The sequence below is a fragment of the Mercenaria mercenaria genome, unplaced genomic scaffold (genome assembly GCF_021730395.1).
Source record: "Mercenaria mercenaria strain notata unplaced genomic scaffold, MADL_Memer_1 contig_4977, whole genome shotgun sequence".
Taxonomy (NCBI): Eukaryota; Metazoa; Mollusca; class Bivalvia; order Venerida; family Veneridae; genus Mercenaria; species Mercenaria mercenaria.
The window spans coordinates 29,679-48,392 of NW_026463250.1; the positions used below are offsets into that span (position 1 = coordinate 29,679).

General features: G+C 36.6%; 1 protein-coding gene across 1 annotated transcript in view; it reads left to right on the top strand.

The window, feature by feature from the left end:
- The first annotated feature begins 335 nt into the window (after positions 1-335).
- The window catches only part of LOC128554368 (uncharacterized), a 28,502-nt gene continuing 10,123 nt past the window's right edge, over positions 336-18,714 (top strand). The window contains exons 1-2 of the mRNA XM_053535652.1: positions 336-641; positions 11,727-11,922. Of these exons, the coding sequence (XP_053391627.1) occupies positions 11,745-11,922 (178 nt within the window). The 5' untranslated portion in view covers positions 336-641; positions 11,727-11,744. The remainder of the gene's footprint in view (positions 642-11,726; positions 11,923-18,714) is intronic.

The following is an 18,714-nucleotide window of genomic DNA, read 5'->3' on the forward strand; positions in this document are numbered from 1 at the left end:
GTGTCCATTTAACGCCTTTGAAAAAAAACTTCAGTTTATATATGTGTTTTTTACACCTATTAAATTTACAGACTAAAGGATAGGGTTATGTCTAACCTAGGTTTAAAGTGTACACTATTATCAGTGTAATGTGTAGGCCTACGTTCAATGAAGGAGAATACGTCAGTGTATCCGTCAAAACAGTGGTATATGCCCTAAATGTGCGTCATCATGCGCATGCGTATCAGTAAGTTGGAAGTCCAGCATCTACTTTCGGTTTCAAGAAGCAAGTTTTTTAGAAAAAAGTCCAGATTTTAAGAAGAAAACAAACTGAAGTGGCAATGACAGTAAGAAAAACTAGTTTTACAGTTACCAGTTTCTATATAGATACGTTAGTGATGAAGTTTAATTGCACTTTTATATGATTTAATTTGCTTTTCATTGAATTTTAAAGAGAAAGTTGAAACATTTCTTGAAAATTTTAAAATAGCAGTATACTACTTCCAAGGGCAACTTGTGGACAACATGATATTATCTAAATTTTTATTTAATTAGGATATAAATTCAACTTTTAATATTTTTGTAAGGTGGAATATCTGAAAAAATGATACATTAGCCTGTAGGTGTCCATGTAGAGACTTCAGTGGTATATGTACCTGCAGGTAAGCTTTAACTGATTAAAACACACTATCTGTTAAGATAATTGAAAATGAAAAATGAAAAAAAGAATTGTACAGCATTAGATATGAACATTGGAAATATTGATAGTATTTCAATGGATGCGTGATTAGTTTGAATTTTTTTGAAAGGCAGCCAAGCTATATATCGACAGGAGTTAAAAGTTCAGATCACTTGCTCCTCATCGATGTGGGTTCGAGCCTCACTAGGGGCATTGAATTATTCATGTAAGGAAGCCTTCCAGCTGGCTTACAGGGGTCTTCCTCCACCATTAAAAGCTGGGAAGTTGCCATATGACCTATCATGTGTTGGTGCGACGTTAAATAAAAAATTTAAAAAAAAATTACTATAGTTCAAAGCATGGTCAGGTAGATATTAAGGTGATACTAGATTTCATACTACTACTTTAGAAATGTTATTCAACCATCAATATTTTGAAAATATATCAAAATGGTCAGAGACCATAAATTTAAAAAAGTACAAGGAACTTATGTAAAATAAAGTATAAATCGTCGCACCACGTAATTTTACGCACACCTATTTCGACGCCATTTTTGTTTTGACCTCGTTCTCGATTAACTTGGGGTTTCCGATGACGTAGTTACTCGGTGTAATGACAGAAAACATCATGGTTAATTTTACCGATAAAAAGGTTGGAAAGTTCAGGAATTTGAAGATATTTATCAACTTACATTTACCCTATACATGATTTTTAATGTTTCTACTAATGCAAATTTTCATCCATTTTGAAAACGTCCCTGTGGAAGCTTAGATTAAAAAAGTTACTGGAAATTTTATTGTACGTCTGCAGCCGACTTTGGTGCTATCAAGGTCACATCACTGCCACGTGACATATGTAATCACACTATTTTATGCACTGTTTTGGAAGGTGTACGCATTATATATAAATGCGATCATTACTACACACTTCATTTTTTTTCTCTTGTCAAGTAGGCTGCGAACACTGGGTTCATCTAAAGTTTTGTATAAAACAAAATGTGCCAAATTCCTCTGTAAACACTGCAGTCCAGAAAAATGAAAGAAAAAACATCAGACAGTGTGTATTAAAAAAGCAAAGTGATTATTTATGTTCTTAGCCCCTTATGTTGATGAATGTTTAAATGTTTTCAGATTTATTTATATCATTTGGCCTTTAATATTGATTATCTACTTGCATCTGCTTTTATGTCAAGTTTTATTGCAGCATCCATGACAGTTATGGTGTAGCGCATTACTTACAGTGATTGCACAAATATTTAAGCCAATCAAAAGCTTCGTAACAAGTACCATGTAAGATGCGTCGAAATAGGTGTGTTAGAAAAAGTATGGCCGATCACACTAGTTGTTGTTTACCATTTGATTTCTGGCAGTCAGTTGTTTAGAATAAGATGTTATTGGTATGATTCAATGCATAAAAGGTTAGTGTACATGCAATATCTAATAGAGTCACGTATGTTACTGAATGAAAAAGCGCGGCCATGTTGCTTGTTATGTGCGTCGAAATTGGTGAGTCTGGGATATTATACCTGAGAATAAGGTAATTAATGTTTTAAGTCTGTTCTGATTGGTCAGTAATGTATACAGTCAAAACCCTTATATTGTTGTATGCCACAAACACCTAATTGTTGTGATCATACAGCGAATAATAGGCAAATTAACATACTGTGAAGACTTCTGATAAAATAGATGCAATGATTGTGGGATGTTCATTGGTTTTCACTTTACACTTGCAAATAAGATTTAAATTGCCGTAAACAAGTAACTGCAAACTCCATGTGAACAACTTGCTGTGAACATCTTGCAAACTAGTTGCTGCAAACATTCCGCAACCAGGTTGCGGAACAAGCTATGAAACATGGTTTCCAAGCAAAACCCAGCCAGAAATTGCCTACAAAATAGCTTCCTCAGTTGTGCCCAGTTTCACTATCCAGCATCGAAATAGTCAAGCGTGCAGTCTCCTGTGACAGCTCTTGTTCTATTTCCTTCTAGATTATTCAGCTGCAAAAATTTAAGCATCCATTTCATTTTCAAAATTCCTCATACTTATTCATGGAAGCATAAGAGTAATATGTTCCTATCATCCTCTGACAACAATCACCATTCACATTTGAAAAATGTCTGTAATACGTACAGTTTTTATGCACCTGTTCGAAGAAGGAGGGGTATATTGTTTTGCAGATGTCGGTCAGTCTGCCTGTCGGTCGAAATGTAGACCAAATGGTTTCCAGATGAAAATCAAGAACGCTTGGGTCTAGGATCATGAAACTTGATAGTGAGGTTGATCATGACCAGCAGATGACCCCTATTGATTTTGAGGTCAGTAGGTCAACGGTCAAGGTCACGTTGACACAGAACAGTAGAACTTTTTTTGCCAAATAACTAGAGAATGCTTTGGTTTAAGATCACATTTGATACAGAGGTCACTTATGACTGATAAATGACCCATAATTATTTATTTGAGGTCAGTATGTCAAATGTCCAGTGCACAGTGACCAAATAATTTTTGCTTCTTGTGCAGTTACTGAATGCATCAAGGGGGACATTCGTGTTCTACAAGCTTTTGTTGCTTTTAAATGTCCAAAACATCTGGTTGTAATTAAGTTTGACTCATACTGTAACCTTACAGAATGATGATGTTAACAAATTAATTGATCTTCAATTACCTAATGAAATCAGAACAGTAGGCCAAAAGATTAATAAATCAGTCACAGCATGTTCTCGGCTAGCAGTGAATATATTGCGAATACTTCCCGTCTACAGGTATGTTTGTGGTATGTTCACTGCATATTCATATCTTTTTGACCATTTCATACGGTAAAAAGTGATGTTTCTGTTTATGGAAGGCCATATATGCATAATGTTATAATGGAAGTCTATGGGAAAACAATTGGTGGTCTATAAACAAAAAGTCGAGGCCCGAAGTCAAGGCAAATAGTTCTCAGTATTGACTGGAGAGCCATTCAGAATGTTCAAATGTCATTTTCCAAAATTTAAGAAGCATTTTCTGCTCGCACATACAGTTCACATATTGTATATATCAGCATACAGTTCACATGTTGTATATATCAGCATACAGTTCACATATTGTATATATCAGCATACAGTTCACATATTGTATATATCAGCATACAGTTCACATATTGTATATATCAGCATTTGAAAATGAAGTAATATAGCAAGCCATTCAGTAAATGTTTTATTGTGCCCCCCCATGAGTGGTGGGGGCATATAGATTTGGTCTTGTCCGTGCATCCGTGCGTCCGTCCGTCTGTCTGTCCGTCCGTCCGTCCGTCCGTCCGAAGTTCGTGACGCGCCTAGCTCAAAAAGTATTTGATATAAATTGATGAAACCTTGCATGAGTCTTTATCATGATATGAACTTGCGCACCTCCTATTTTTCATCTGGCTCCACCCCCTATTTTCAGAGTTGTGGCCCCTGAAATAGTCAAAAATGTACATTTTGACCTTGTGACACGCCTAGCTCAAAAAGTATTTGATATAGATTCATGAAACCTTGCATGAGTCTTAATCATGGTATGAATTTGCGCACCTCCTATTTTTCATCTGGCTCCGCCCTCTATTTTTAGAGTTATGGCCCCTGAAATAGTCAAAAATGCACATTTTCACCTTGTGACATGCCTAGCTCAAAAAGTATTTAATTAAGATTCATGAAACCTTGCATGAGTCTTAATCATGATATGAACTTGCACACCTCCTATTTTTCATCAGGCTCCAACCCCTATTTTCAGAGTTATGGCCCCTGAAATAGTCAAAAATACACATTTTCACCTTGTGACACGCCTAGCTCAAAAAGTATTTGATATAGATTCATGAAACCTTGCATGAGTCTTAATCATGATATGAACTTGTGCACCTCCTATTTTTCATTTGGGTCTGCCCCCAATTTTCAGAGTTATGGCCCCTGAAAGAGTCAAAAATGCACATTTTCACCTTCTGACATGCCTAGCTCAAAAAGTATTTGATATAGATTCGTGAAACCTTGCATGAGTCTTAATCATGATATGAACTTGTGCACCTCCTATTTTTCATTTGGGTCTGCCCCCTATTTTTAGAGTTATGGCCCCTGAAATAGTCAAAAATGTACATTTTCACCTTGTGACACACCTAGCTCAAAAAGTATTTAATATAAATGGTTGAAAACTCGCATAAGTCTTTATCATGATATAAACTCGCACACCTCTAATTTTTTGGCTGGCTCCACCCCTTATTTTTAAAATTATGGCCCCTGAAATAGTAAAAAAATGCACTTTTTCACCTAATTATATACCTAGCTCAAAAAGTATTTGATGTAAATTCAGGAAACCTTGCTGGAGTCTTTATCGTGATGTGACCTTGCACACTTGGCATTCTTCTTGAGAATCTTAGCTCTTATTTCAGAGTTATGGCCCTTGAAATAGCCAAAATAGTGGATTTTTTGTTTGTGATGCTCATAGCTCAAAAAGTATAGCGCCTAGAATAATGAATCCTTTTCATAAAATGTTTCTTGAGGCTATACCCCATTAAGACTGCAAACATTTGAATTATTGCCACTTATTTGTGACAAATGTACCAGTGGGGGGCACACCCTGTGTCCTACAGACACATTCTAGTTTCATTTAAAGTTTTTCTGTCTGCATTTTTGACATTAGCTCACCTTTGTTGAAGGACAAACGCTCAATAGCTTCAACTATGGACTGGCAATTTATATAAGGAGTCATGCATTTAATAAATTTCATTATTACATTTAATTGCCCTTTTTCAGTTTTATTAGGCTATCAAGAAATAGTCAGTATTTTTAAACAGATAGATGGTGGCCTATATAGAATATATAATATCACTTTTATGCTGTTTGTCATTTTATAATTCTTGAGAGAATAAAACATCTGACAGGGGAAAAACTATTTAGTATGATCAACATCTAGACTGAAATGTATGCAAGAAAAGTGATATATGGCAATTTTACATTGAATATTTTAATATTTGACAGGGACTTAGCTGGAAGTTGAAAGATGCTGCTGTAGAAACTTATTTTCCAATGAAAATAAGTTTCAAATTTCATTTCAAGAGCCATGGTATAATGTTCTGTAAATAAGCATAAATCAACATATACATGCAAGTTATTACTGATGTAGGGAAGTTTTATGTGTCTGGGATACATATACCCATTCAACACTATATGCTTAACTGTAGATAAAGCCCGCCAACTTAGCTCAATAGGGAGAGCACAGATCTGTGGATATCGGGGTCGTGAATTTGAGCCCTAGGCGAGGCGTATGTTCTCCATGACGATTTGATTAAAGACATTGTGTTTGAAATCATTCGTCCTCCACCTCTGATTCATGTTGGGAAGTTGGCAGTTACTTATGGAGAACAGGTTTGTACTGGTACAGAATCCAAGAACACTGGTTAGGTTAACTGCCTGCCATTACATAAACTGAAATACTGTTGAAAAATGTTGTTAAACCCAAAACAAACAAACTACTAGTCATTTAAGAATACATGGCAGTTGAGCAGATAAATATATTTATGTTTATTATCTATTACATCTGAGGTTTTATAATGATCTATCAGGAAATCTATTTTCTTGATGGGTAACTGGTTCACTTATACTAAATGATAAATATGTTTATAATGTTTATATGTTCAGCATTTTCCTAGTAGACAGATTAACCCTTATCATGATGGACATAGAGAATCTGTCATTGGTCTTCGGTTAAGAAAATCCCAACCCGAGGGCGCACCGCTCAAGTCTTAAACGAGGCTGTGCCGAGTTTAAGACTTGAGCGGTGCGCCTGAGGGTTGGGATTTTCGATCTTCACCGAACACCAATGATGGATTCTATTTCTCACTTACCACAACAGAAACAATAAAAACAAGCATGAAAATGATATGAAACTATTTAAAACGCGGGAAATTGACGTCCGTAAGCAGAAGTGACGTCGTGACATTTCAGTGACGCACAATAACAAAGTTCGGCTTTAGTTTTATCGTTTGTAACGTAACGGTACGTTCTTATCATAAAGTAATGAAGTTTGAATCGAGAAATACACTATAAGGAACGGAGAGAAAAGATAAAGGTACCTGATTTTTAATTATTTTACATAAATAGTATGTATATTCAGTGCATGAAGTAGTCCGTCACAGGAGTGTGGGATAACCCATGTGAGATAAGATTTTCCAGCACTTCTAAAAATAGAGATTTTTCTGTCCGATAAGTGAGAAAATTGATTCTGCCTTGGCTACCAGTGTAGATTATGATCAGCCTGCACATCCGTACAGTCTTATCATGATTGCACTGTTCGCCATCCAGTCAGTATTTTTTTGGTAAGCACCCCTTTTAACATTTATAAGTACTGTCAAAATTGAAAGATAGACAAGTTCATTATAGAGATTTAGCAGGGAGAGGGTTAAAAAAAATATTTTAAATACATACAGGTATGGTTTGATTGTTTTTTCTATGGTAGTATTGATCAAGTATAAATCTTGTTAAAGTATCATTTTGAATTTAATTGGAAAAGGAAGTTGTTTAAGTCCATTAGATTTTTGGATGTCTGCCAAGTTCTCACATGACATAAGCACACAGATATAGTATCAGTTTATGATAGAGGATGTGCCCAGTGTCACATTTATTTGAAAAGTCTACATTTGATAATCAGGTAAAAAGTCAATAATGTTTAAAGACCCACCACGACCTAGTGACCTACTTTTTTCACCCCAGAAAATTTCATAAAAATCATTCTTAAAATAAAGGTTATATACATGTAGTAGGGTAGAGTATAAGGGTACACTTATACTTCCTTGCTATTGAGCTAGCTTTTATAGCGACGTGGTAGAGTGTTCGCCTTAGATGTGAGAGGTCCCGGGTTCGATTCCCGGCCAGGCCTGAAATATTTTCAGCCTGTTACATTTGGTGTCCAACGTAAATAACTCACGAGTAGATATGAATGGACACCTTGGAACGTCCCACAAAGGTTCAAACTCCTGGAATTCGAGGACGAATTCTAAAATGGAGGGGGTGTATGTAGTAGGGTAGAGTATAAGGGTACACTTATACTTCCTTGCTATTGAACTAGCTTTTATAGCGACGTAGTAGAGTGTTCGCCTTAGATGTGAGAGGTCCCGGGTTCGATTCCCGGCCAGGCCTGAAATATTTTCAGCCTGTTACATTTGGTGTCCAACGTAAATAACTCACGAGTAGATATGAATGGACACCTTGGAACGTCCCACAAAGGTTCAAACTCCTGGAATTCGAGGACGAATTCTAAAATGGAGGGGGTGTATGTAGTAGGGTAGAGTATAAGGGTACACTTATACTTCCTTGCTATTGAACTAGCTTTTATAGCGACGTAGTAGAGTGTTCGCCTTAGATGTGAGAGGTCCCGGGTTCGATTCCCGGCCAGGCCTGAAATATTTTCAGCCTGTTACATACAGCTATACTACAAATTTTCAGCGGTACAATTTAGGCTTTTCCGGAATAAATGTGTTTTGACAACTTCATTTGTAAACTTATTCAGTCAATCTCTTCTCAGCACAGTTTCAAAAATATAGAGGAATAACTATCTTAAACTGTAGAAACAAAATGTGATTGAAATTTAACTAAATACACTGATTTCTGTACACATATTGCTACAGTAATTCAATAAAATGTTAAGACATTACACACATTGTCTTGGCCTGATATATGTCACTGTCAGTTTGTAACTAGATAGTCATTATTTCTCATTTTCTTCATGCAAAGCATGTATAATTACCATCATGGAAACACAAAAGAATACAGTTACCTTGTGATGCCTCTTTGAAAGACCCACCACACCTAGTGACCTACATTTTTCACCCACAAAAACTTCATGAAAATCATTCTTAAAATACAGGTAATATACAGCTATACTACAAGTTTTCAGGTGGACATTTTAGGCCTGTCCTAAATAAATGTGTTTTGGCAACTTCATCTGCAAACTTATTCAGTCAATCTCTTTTTAGCATAGTTTCAAAACTATAGATGAATAACTATCTTACACTGTAGAAACAAAATGTGATTGAAATTTAAATACACTGATTTCTGTACATGTTGCTGCAGTAATTCAATAAAATATTAAGACATTACACACATTGTCTTGGCCTAATCTATGTCACTGTCAACTTGTAACTAGATACTCATTATTATACCCCCACAAAACAAAGTTTGGGGGGTATATAGGAGTGAGCTTGGCATTTGGTCGGTCGGTTTGTCCGTTGGTTTTCATGGTTTCCGGATGATAACTCATGAAAGGCTTGACCAATTTTAATAATTTGTGGTACACATGTGTAACATCAGAAAATACAGGTCGAGTTAGAATTTGGGGTCAGACGGTCAAAGGTCAAGGTCACAGTGACACTGAACACTTAAATGGTTTCCGGATGATAACTTGAGAAAGCTTTGGCCTAGGATCATAAATTTTGGTACACAGGTGTAACATCATGAAATACAGGTCAGGTTCTACTTTGAGGTCAGTAGGTCAAAGTCAAGGTCACAGTGACTCGGAACAGTTAAATGGTTTCCGGATGATAACTTGAGAACGCTTGTGTCTACGATCATAAATTTTTGTGCACAGGTGTAACATGATAAAATACAGGTCAAGTTCGACTTTGAGGCTAGTAGGTCAAAGGTCAAGGTTACAATAACACGAAACAGTTAAATGGTTTCCGGATGATAACTTGAGAATGCTTGGGCCTAGGATCATGAAAATTGATAGGGAGGTTTGTTATGACCAGCAGATGACCCCTAATGATTTTGAGTTCAGTAGGTCACAGGTCAAGGTCACAGTGACCCGGAATATTTAAACAGTTTTCGGACAATTAACTTCAGAACGCTTGGGCCCAGGATCAAGAAACTTAATAGGGAGGTTGGTCATGACCAGCAGATGACCTGTATTGATTTTGAGTTCCAAAGGTCAGAGTGACCTGGAACATTTAAACCTTTTTCGGACAATGACTTGAGAATAATTGGGCTGAGGACCATGAAACTTGATAGGGAGGTTGATCATGACCAGCAGATGACCTCTATTTATTTTTAGGTCAGTGGGTCAAAGGTCAAGCAAGTTCAGCTTTGAGATTGGCTTAGTTCTGTGACAAGGCCATATTGTGGGGGTATAATTCGTCACTCCTGTGACAACTCTAATTTTTCATTTTCTTCATGCAAAGCATGATTGTATAATTACCATCATGGAAATACAAAAGAATACAGTTATTTTGTGGTGCCTCTTTAAACGGATATTCATTTGAATTAATTTTAAAATCATGTGATCCCGAAGAATTACCGACCAATTACAGAAAAGCGATAAACACGAAAGAAAGACAAAATGACCACCCATGTCATTCTAAGAAAATACAGAAACAATCATTTGTTTCTCTGTACATGTGTTGATTTCAAGGGAATATTGTACGGCTATTGTAATGTTTAGTAGTATATTTCAAAATGTGTAGTCTTCTTTTAAGATTTATGTCTATTCATTTGTCTTTATTTTGCACCTTTAAAGATGTTTTATTCAACATTTCCCATAACTGTTATTATTTCCAGAAGTAGACCATAAGGTTTGATCAGATAAGTATGGCAATATTTCTACCTGGAAGGTTTGCTGATAAAATTGGGGAGTGGGTGGGGGTCCTACGCAGGTTGCAGGAGTTGAACCAAAGTACTGCTTGGAAGCTAAACGTTTTTTCCACATTTGACATTGTGAACATTATAAAGAAATATGTACGCAATATTTATATTGCTATTTAGTTTCAGACACCGAGAATTAATTAATAGTAGGCCTTCGGATTGTAGGGCTTTTGTACTAGTGCAGGCTATCTGACTAATCATCCTCTGCCTTTTGTTTTGATGTTGTTCGTCTGTCTAAAATTGAAAATGCCTGTAATTCAAACAAAAATCGAAATTTGTTTATATAGAAATTGCTGCATTAATAATTTGGTTGAATAAGTTATGTTGTGAGAAATATTGTTTATGCAATATTATGTTTATTGTGAATGTTCTTCACAGTGTGTCAGTAAATAATATGTGCCGGTTAATTGAATTGTAACAGTCTCAGGAAAAATGTGCAGCCTCAACCGGGATTCGAACCTCGGACCTTCGGCTTACCGTGCCAACGCTCCACCAATTGAGCTACTGAGGCCACCCGATACGAGAACAGCTACACACCTTCCCTCTTATTGCGAGACATTGGCTCTCCTGGCCAATGTCTGCCGCAGACTGTTAATCGAATTCAGATACACATCCCAGCCAAACTGCTTCGCCCCGCATGGGCTCCAAGGGTGAGCATTCCGGACAAGCCCCCAAATGTAACAGTCTCAGGAAAAATGTGCAGCCTCGACTGGGATTCGTACCTCGGACTTTCTGCTTTCCGTGCCATAACTCCACCAATTGAGCTACCGAGGCCACCCTATACGAGAACCGCTACAGAATATTCATAAGAATATCAGTGCTGATCATAAGTTTTGTTATATAAGTTCTTTATACAGCCTGTGAACATTGATCCATGGCATTAAATTTATATTTATAACCTAGTGTTTTTCTTATTCTCAATGGAAATGGAGATAATTATAGTATAATCCCCATTGACCCAGTAAAAGCATTCAATTTGTTTTCCCCTTGACATTTAATGTAAATATAGAACACTATAGGGCATTGATGCATGCATATCTTTCATCAGGATTTCTTCAGTAACTGCAGAGTTATTGCTCTTTACTTGTTTTAAGATTCATAAATGCCCACAACACAAAGTAACTAACTTACTTTTAAAAAATATAGATCATTTTAGGACAGAACTTTTCCCCTCAAGTGATTTTGTAAAAAATAGGAACCAACAAACTGTTGCACGGTCCTTTGGTTCATAACTTGTGAATATTTGCAAATTAAATATCTTTCAAAATATAGTCGCCTCATATACAAACCAAGTATTCAGTAGGGAATATAATTCACTGGCTATGGACCTGTGGGTGGTCACCATTTAATTTAAGAAGTACTCTTTTTGCAGATTACACAAAAGTTTTCAATTACTAATTTACTATAGAAGTCAAACTTCTTTGTTTCAGCTTTAGCAGTTTAAAAAGATGGCAGATTTTGGTGGAAGTGACCCACCGCCAGATAGAAATGAAGGTAAAGGAAGGGAGGAAGTAAAGAAGAATGGTAGTGGGGGAGAAGGAATGTCTCGGACAGAAGTTTTTTTACCTCCAGATATTGGAGCATCTGGAAGCAGTTTTGTACAAAAGTCTTCACAGCAAGTGAAAGGTATCATGTCTAAACTAATAAACCAACTGTATAGATATGTATTAAAGGCAGTGACCTCCAGATTTTGGCTAAAAAATGATCTTTCTTTCAAATTGAAGTTTGATCATATTTTGAGCATTAGAGTATGAGTTTTTGTTTCTAAACTATTTCAAAAACGCCAAATCAAGAAAAAAAAGGTGTCCATGTTGGGAATCGAATCCAGACTGCCGCCGCAATAAAAAAGTTTTCTGCTTTCTTTACCAATAGCGCTATGAAGGATTTAGTGTTCAATGCGCATTCAATATAGATATCCATAATTGAGGCAGTTTACCTCGAGTAAAGCGTTACAAGTACTTTTTGATTTTCATCGTAAAAAGTAGTAAACAACTAATTATGTGTATCCATAACATATAGTCTGTCAGTAATTAAGTTTCAAAGCATTCTTAAGAAATATAGCATTAATTTTAAGATATCTAAAAGAATTACTTTTTTGTTGTCAAAGGATCTGGATGCCAGTGCCTTTTAAAAACATAATTATGTCTTGTTCACAGTTGTTTAAAAAGGAGAGACAGTATCTTGTTCTTTGAAATAAAAATGGAAAATGTATTGCAATGTCCATAATATTTTTAAAAAATTACTTGATGTTTTCAATCATATATACGTATATTCTATGCCAGGGCTTCGGAAATTTGCCGGTTTGTCGGTTTTGGACCGATTTTTGACTTTTCAGACCGATTCATGAAGTGAAAAAACGAAAAAAAATCGGTCCCGTAAAAATGGAGAAAAGTATAAATTTCGGTCTGAAATCTCAATACACGATCACCTGCCAAGCAGGAAATTGTTGGTCGCACCCTCAGATAATCAGTAAACGTGTCAAACGGTCTGATTGTCACCTTGATAATCGGTCCGTAATTAGCATGTGACGCAATCAGTGCTCGCGCGGCACATCCTTTAATGTTTGCAGACAGCGGACTGCAATGTATTAAACATTTTTGACTGGTTTCCAAATGTTATGACTGGATCCAAATCCTTTCGATGGGGATCCACTTCTTTTATTTAGAATCCAACGGATGGTTTATTTAAAAAGGCTATGTTTGATCACGGGTAAAAACCAAATGGTCACTGCATTTAATGAGACATCACACGGGAAACCGATATAAATAATTTTTATAATTACTTGATTTGTAAAAATTACATGATACATTTGTTGGGGCTCCAGTTGAAACAAGTGCAGAAAATCGTCTTTGCAACCCGACTGTACAAAAAAAGAAAGAAAAAAAAATGGACTGACAAACACGAATGATAAAGAAAACCGGAGTGGCGCTGTTTATCAAATCGGTCTTTTAAAAAATGTTTCAAAACGAAATTTTGTTTACATAAGGAATGAACATATAACTTAATAAAATGTAGTTGCTTATTGAAGTACAACGCCAGTGAAATGAAATATCCGTGGCCAACCCGCGTGACAAAATGGTACTACACATGCGGGAAATTCGATCTCAGCGTTCACATAACGTACACATTCGGTCCGCGGCAGAGTATTCTTAAAATACTGAGGATGTATAGCAGAGAATATGTGTCGTGTAATTCAATTTGACGCATTGTATTTTATAAAATTCCGTCAAAGAATGAGGAATTTCCGAAACATCACAAATTATCTGCCGTGTATACGGTACCGAAGTCACGTGCGTTGGCTTTTAGACTAGTTAGGTACACGGTGTATGCCTCGGTAATTTTATCTTTGCAAGTATTTTTTCGGAAAAACATCGAAATTTAAACAAAGTAACGATCACACATAACCCTGAATAACTGGTCTTCATTGTATGGTAACTCGCGTTGACGGGTAACTCAGTTTTAATGCATGACATGCTTATTATCACGTTTTACAAATATGGTATATTGGTAATGCAGTGGGTGGGGTAGCGCCGATGTCAGGATTTTCGTTTCGGACCGATTGAGTTCTCAAAATTTCCGGAGCCCTGTTCTATGCGATCGAGGAGGTGTTCTCTATTATAAAACATGCTCATTGGGTTCTGGTGCTGGCAACAGGGACATGGACCTGTGGAAGAGCTGTGGTGGTACCAGTGGTTTTTGTGGGGTGGGGGGAATTTAATATCAGTGAACAGAGGTCCTGTAGGAGTCAGTAGAGATGACTACTTCCTGTGAGTATAGTGCGGAAGCAGATGAGCAAAGAGCATAAATTTCTCTCAGATCAAATTCAATTTATTTTTGAAACACTAAGTAGATGGTTCTGATAGCACAAGTGTTCCACAAAATGTTATTTAAATGTTCCTATTTAAATCAACTTAAAATTTTAAATCAGTACATTTTTCTAGACCTCTAAAAAGGGCAGGGTGCTGCTAAAAAGGGGCAGGGTGTATTTTACGCGTTGCATACCTTTGTCTACGAAAATCATACGGTAGATTTCCTTGGTTTTTGTTGTAATGTCTACATTGTAAGGTACTACAGAAAGATTTGCAATGAATCTGAATGTCAGGAAAAACATTAATTAATTTACCTGTTTGTCTATATAACATGATGATCATTTATAAATACATGCAGTTTGTTTTATGTTTGCATACATTATTTTTGTCTGGAAAGTTTTCTTGATTAGAAATATACCATAAAGATACTATTGAATAATTTAATAAGTCTGGTGCAAATCTGTCATTACACATTCATTACATTACTGAATGTACCGTTGATACTCATGTATAAATGCACAGTTTTTAGCTCGATTATTCATAGAATAGTGAGCTATTGGACTCGCCCATGCGTCGACGTCCGCGTCTGCGTCCGCGTCCCGATTTTGGTTAAGGTTTTGTATGTAAGCTGGTATCTCAGTAACCACTTGTGGGAATGGATTGAAACTTCACACACTTATTCACTGTGACAAACTGACTTACATTGCACAGGTTCCATAACTCTATTTTGCTTTTTTACAAAATTATACCCCTTTTTCGACTTAGAAATTTTTGGTTAAGGTTTTGTATGTAAGCTGGTAACTCAGTAACCACTTGTGGGAATGGATTGAAACTTCACACACTTATTCACTGTGATGAACTGATCTACATTGCACAGGTTCCATAACTCTATTTTGCTTTTTTACAAAATTATGCCCCTTTTTCGACTTAGAAATTTTTGGTTAAGGTTTTGTATGTAAGCTGTACTTACTAATTGGAATGGATTGAAACTTCACATACTTGTTCACTGTCATGATCTGACATGCACTAAGCAAGTCCCATAACTCTACACTCTTTTTTTTTTCAAAATTATGCCCCTTATTCGACTGAGCAGTTTTTGGTATCAGTATCCACTAATTGGAATGGATTGAAACTTCACACACTTGTTCACTGTTATGATCTAACATGCACTGTGAAGGTCCCATAACTCTATTTGGCATTTTTACAAAATTATGCCCCTTTGACTTAGCAGTTTTTTGTTAAGTTTTTGTATGTATTGTAAGCTGGTATCTCAGTATCCACAAATTGGAAAGGATTGAAACTTCACACACTTGTTCACTGTCATGATATGACATGCAGTACAGAGGTTCAATACCTCTACTTTGCATTTTACAAAATTATGCCCCTTTTTCAACTTTTGTAGTCATTCAATTGACAAGGCTGTTGAATAGTCGAGCGTTGCTGTCCTCCGACAGCTCTTGTTTTTACAGTGGACACCCCCCTCAACCCCCTTAACCCCGAAACGTGGCTGCATATTATACAAAGGTGTAGACAATTTTCCAACTACAAATTTAACAAAATAACTTTGTTTACGATTTTCGCCATTTTGGTAAAGGGAAACTACTCTACGCGCTGACTGTCTACGCTAAATTCTGAGATTGCCGTTACGTTCTGTAAAAGATGGAGTGGTTTATTTTCTTTTAAACAAAATTAATATCATAGAAATTTAATAGTATTTTGATGAAATAAATATAACAAAATCATATATATTCTGATAGGGAGTGATACTAATTAAAGATCGACTGTTATCTTCAACCGAGATCAAACTGAGAACAACAAAGTTGCCAATAATTATTGGCCATTTATCGGCATTTAATAAGCAGCAGACTTTGTTTTAAGATGTTTTTTAGCTCACCTGTCACATAGTGACAGGGTGAGCTTTTGTGATCACCCTTCGTCCGTCGTCCGTCATGTATCCGTGCGTCAACAATTTCTTGTCTGCACGATAGTGGTTTCATTTATGATTTTATTTTAACCAAACTTGCACACAACTTGTATCACCATAAGATCTCGATTCCTTTCTTGAACTGGCCAGATCCCATTATGGGTTCCAGAGTTATGGCCCCTGAAAGGGCCAAAATCAGCTATTTTGACCTTGTCTGCACAATAGCAGCTTTATTTATGATTTGATTTTTACCAAACTGGCACACAACTTGTATCACCATAAGATCTTGGTTCCTTTCTTGAACTGGCCAGATTCTATTATGGGCTCCAGAGTTATGGCCCCTGAAAGGACCCGAATTAGCTATTTTGCCCTTGTCTGCACAATAGCAGCTTCATTTATGATTTGAATTTAATCAAACTTGCACAAAACTTGTGTTGCCATAAGATCTCAGTTCCTTTGTTGAACGGGCCAGATCCCCTAATGGGTTCAAGAGTTATGGCCCCTGAAAGGGCCAAAATTAGCTATTTTGACCTTGTCTGCACAATAGCAACTTCATTTATGATTTGATTTTAACCAAACTTGCACACAACTTGTATCACCACAAGATCTTGGTTCCTTTCTTAAACTGGCCAGATTCCTTCATGGGTTCCAGAGTTATGGCCCCTTAAATGTCCAAAATTGGCTATTTTTGCTTTTGCAGCCATATAGAGACTTCATTTATGGTTTTATTTGATACAAACTTCCAAAATATCTTCAACAACAATAAATCTTGGATTCCATGATAAATCAGATCCAATCGTAGTTTCCAGAGTTATTTTATATCTGATTACCTCCCCTGATGGTAGTCAAAATGGATTTATATCAGTAAGTACTTACAGGACTTATTTGAAATTTCATTATTGTCATTAGTTGGACCGAGCCAATCAGGGTAGATAACTATGGACTGATTTTATGTCAAATTACCTCCCTTTATTTCAGATTAAAATGGGTATATCTCCGTAACTAATGAAGATACTGATCTGAAATTTCATTTATGTCAACAGATTTATTTGGCAGATCCTTCTTTTGTTAACTTACAATAATTTTCTTTTGAATTACTTCCCTTTTACTTACTATAAATAGCCTATTTTTAGTAACTTTTTTATTATTGGCCGTAGGGAAAAACCGAGACCACTTTTCTGTGGTACAACATGGATGGTACCTCCAATTTTTAGGTGTATTTTGACATATCTGTACCTTGTAAGAATTTTGTTTTTCTTTTTGGTTAAATTTCTTTCCTTTGTTGTTCCTGTCCTTTGGACTTAGATATTTTTTCTGAGGACTGTCTTGTCCTCAAGTGCAATGATAACAGGTGAGCGATATAGGGCCATCATGGCCCTCTTGTTCTCCTTTTTTAATCTGTTTTGCAGTTTGCTTTGATTGCTGACCTATCTAATTGTTGTTTGTTATGATACGGTCGGTCGTCGTCTGCATACCGATACTGCATACATGCCTCGGGCAAATACACAGCACCTGTGTATAGTCGGTGCGTGTCATAACTTCGTATCGATTGATAATTATCTGGGATGTTATTTTAACAGATGATTGATGGGCAGTTCGTTTAGAAATACTTAATTAATGGTCAAAGGGGCGGTGCTAAAAGGGCAAAGGGGCGCTAAAGAAAGGCAAAAGGGCAGCGATTTTGGGCAGAAGGGCGGCACTAAAAATGGGCAGGGCGCTGCGCCCTGCTGTTCCGCTCTAGAAAAATCCCTAGTACATTTCTAAGTTTTCCTTTTATGAAGACAAAGAATGGAGAAATTATTTCCCATACAAGTTGATTAGTTTTGACAGTAACCAGTCCTTCACAATTTCCTGGACGAGGCGTCACCTCATCTTTGATCAAATGACTATATTGTTCTTCCTCCATGCCTTTACGAAACAGATCTGTAATATTGTAGGCTAAAACTGAATCAGTGTCTGCATCACAAACTTCCTGACTTTTAAATTTTTAGACAGTCCTGCAAAACGACTGGAGACATTGTAATCATTATTATTAGAGTCTGTTTTCTGTTTTTAACAAGAGGATTCAATCATACTGTCATCATCGATTTCAGCGAAATCTTCATCATATCCCCAATACTGCTTTAACTGAAATAATCTATCATTTGTGGCACGCTGCTTTTCACGCAGTGACTGCAGAATGGTAAGTATTTCTGCAGTTGTGTCACCAGTATTTGCATCATTCTAACTCTCAGTAGAGTTATTTCTCCCACCACACAGTGGTGTGGGAGACATATTAATTTACTCCAGTCTGTGTCTGTCTGTGCGCGTGCTCGGACAAATGTATACTTTCCCCGCTGGTTAGGCAAGAAATATTAATTTACTCCTGTCTGTGTCTGTCAGTCTGTCTGTCTGTCTGTCACAAATCTTGTCCACACTCTTAAGTTGAACATTTCTCATCAGCAAACTTGAACAAATGTGTTTGACCATAAGACCTCGGCCATGTTCGATAACTAGCCAGATTAGTCCAGGCATTTTTAGCCCACCATCATCAGATGGTGGACTATTCAAATCACTCTGCGTCCGTGGTCCGCCGTCCTTCCGTCCGTTAACAATTTCTCGTTATCGTATCTCCTCAGAAACTACCAGGGGGATTTTGACCACACTTTTATCAGAATGGTGTATTGGTACCCTAGTTGTGTCCCC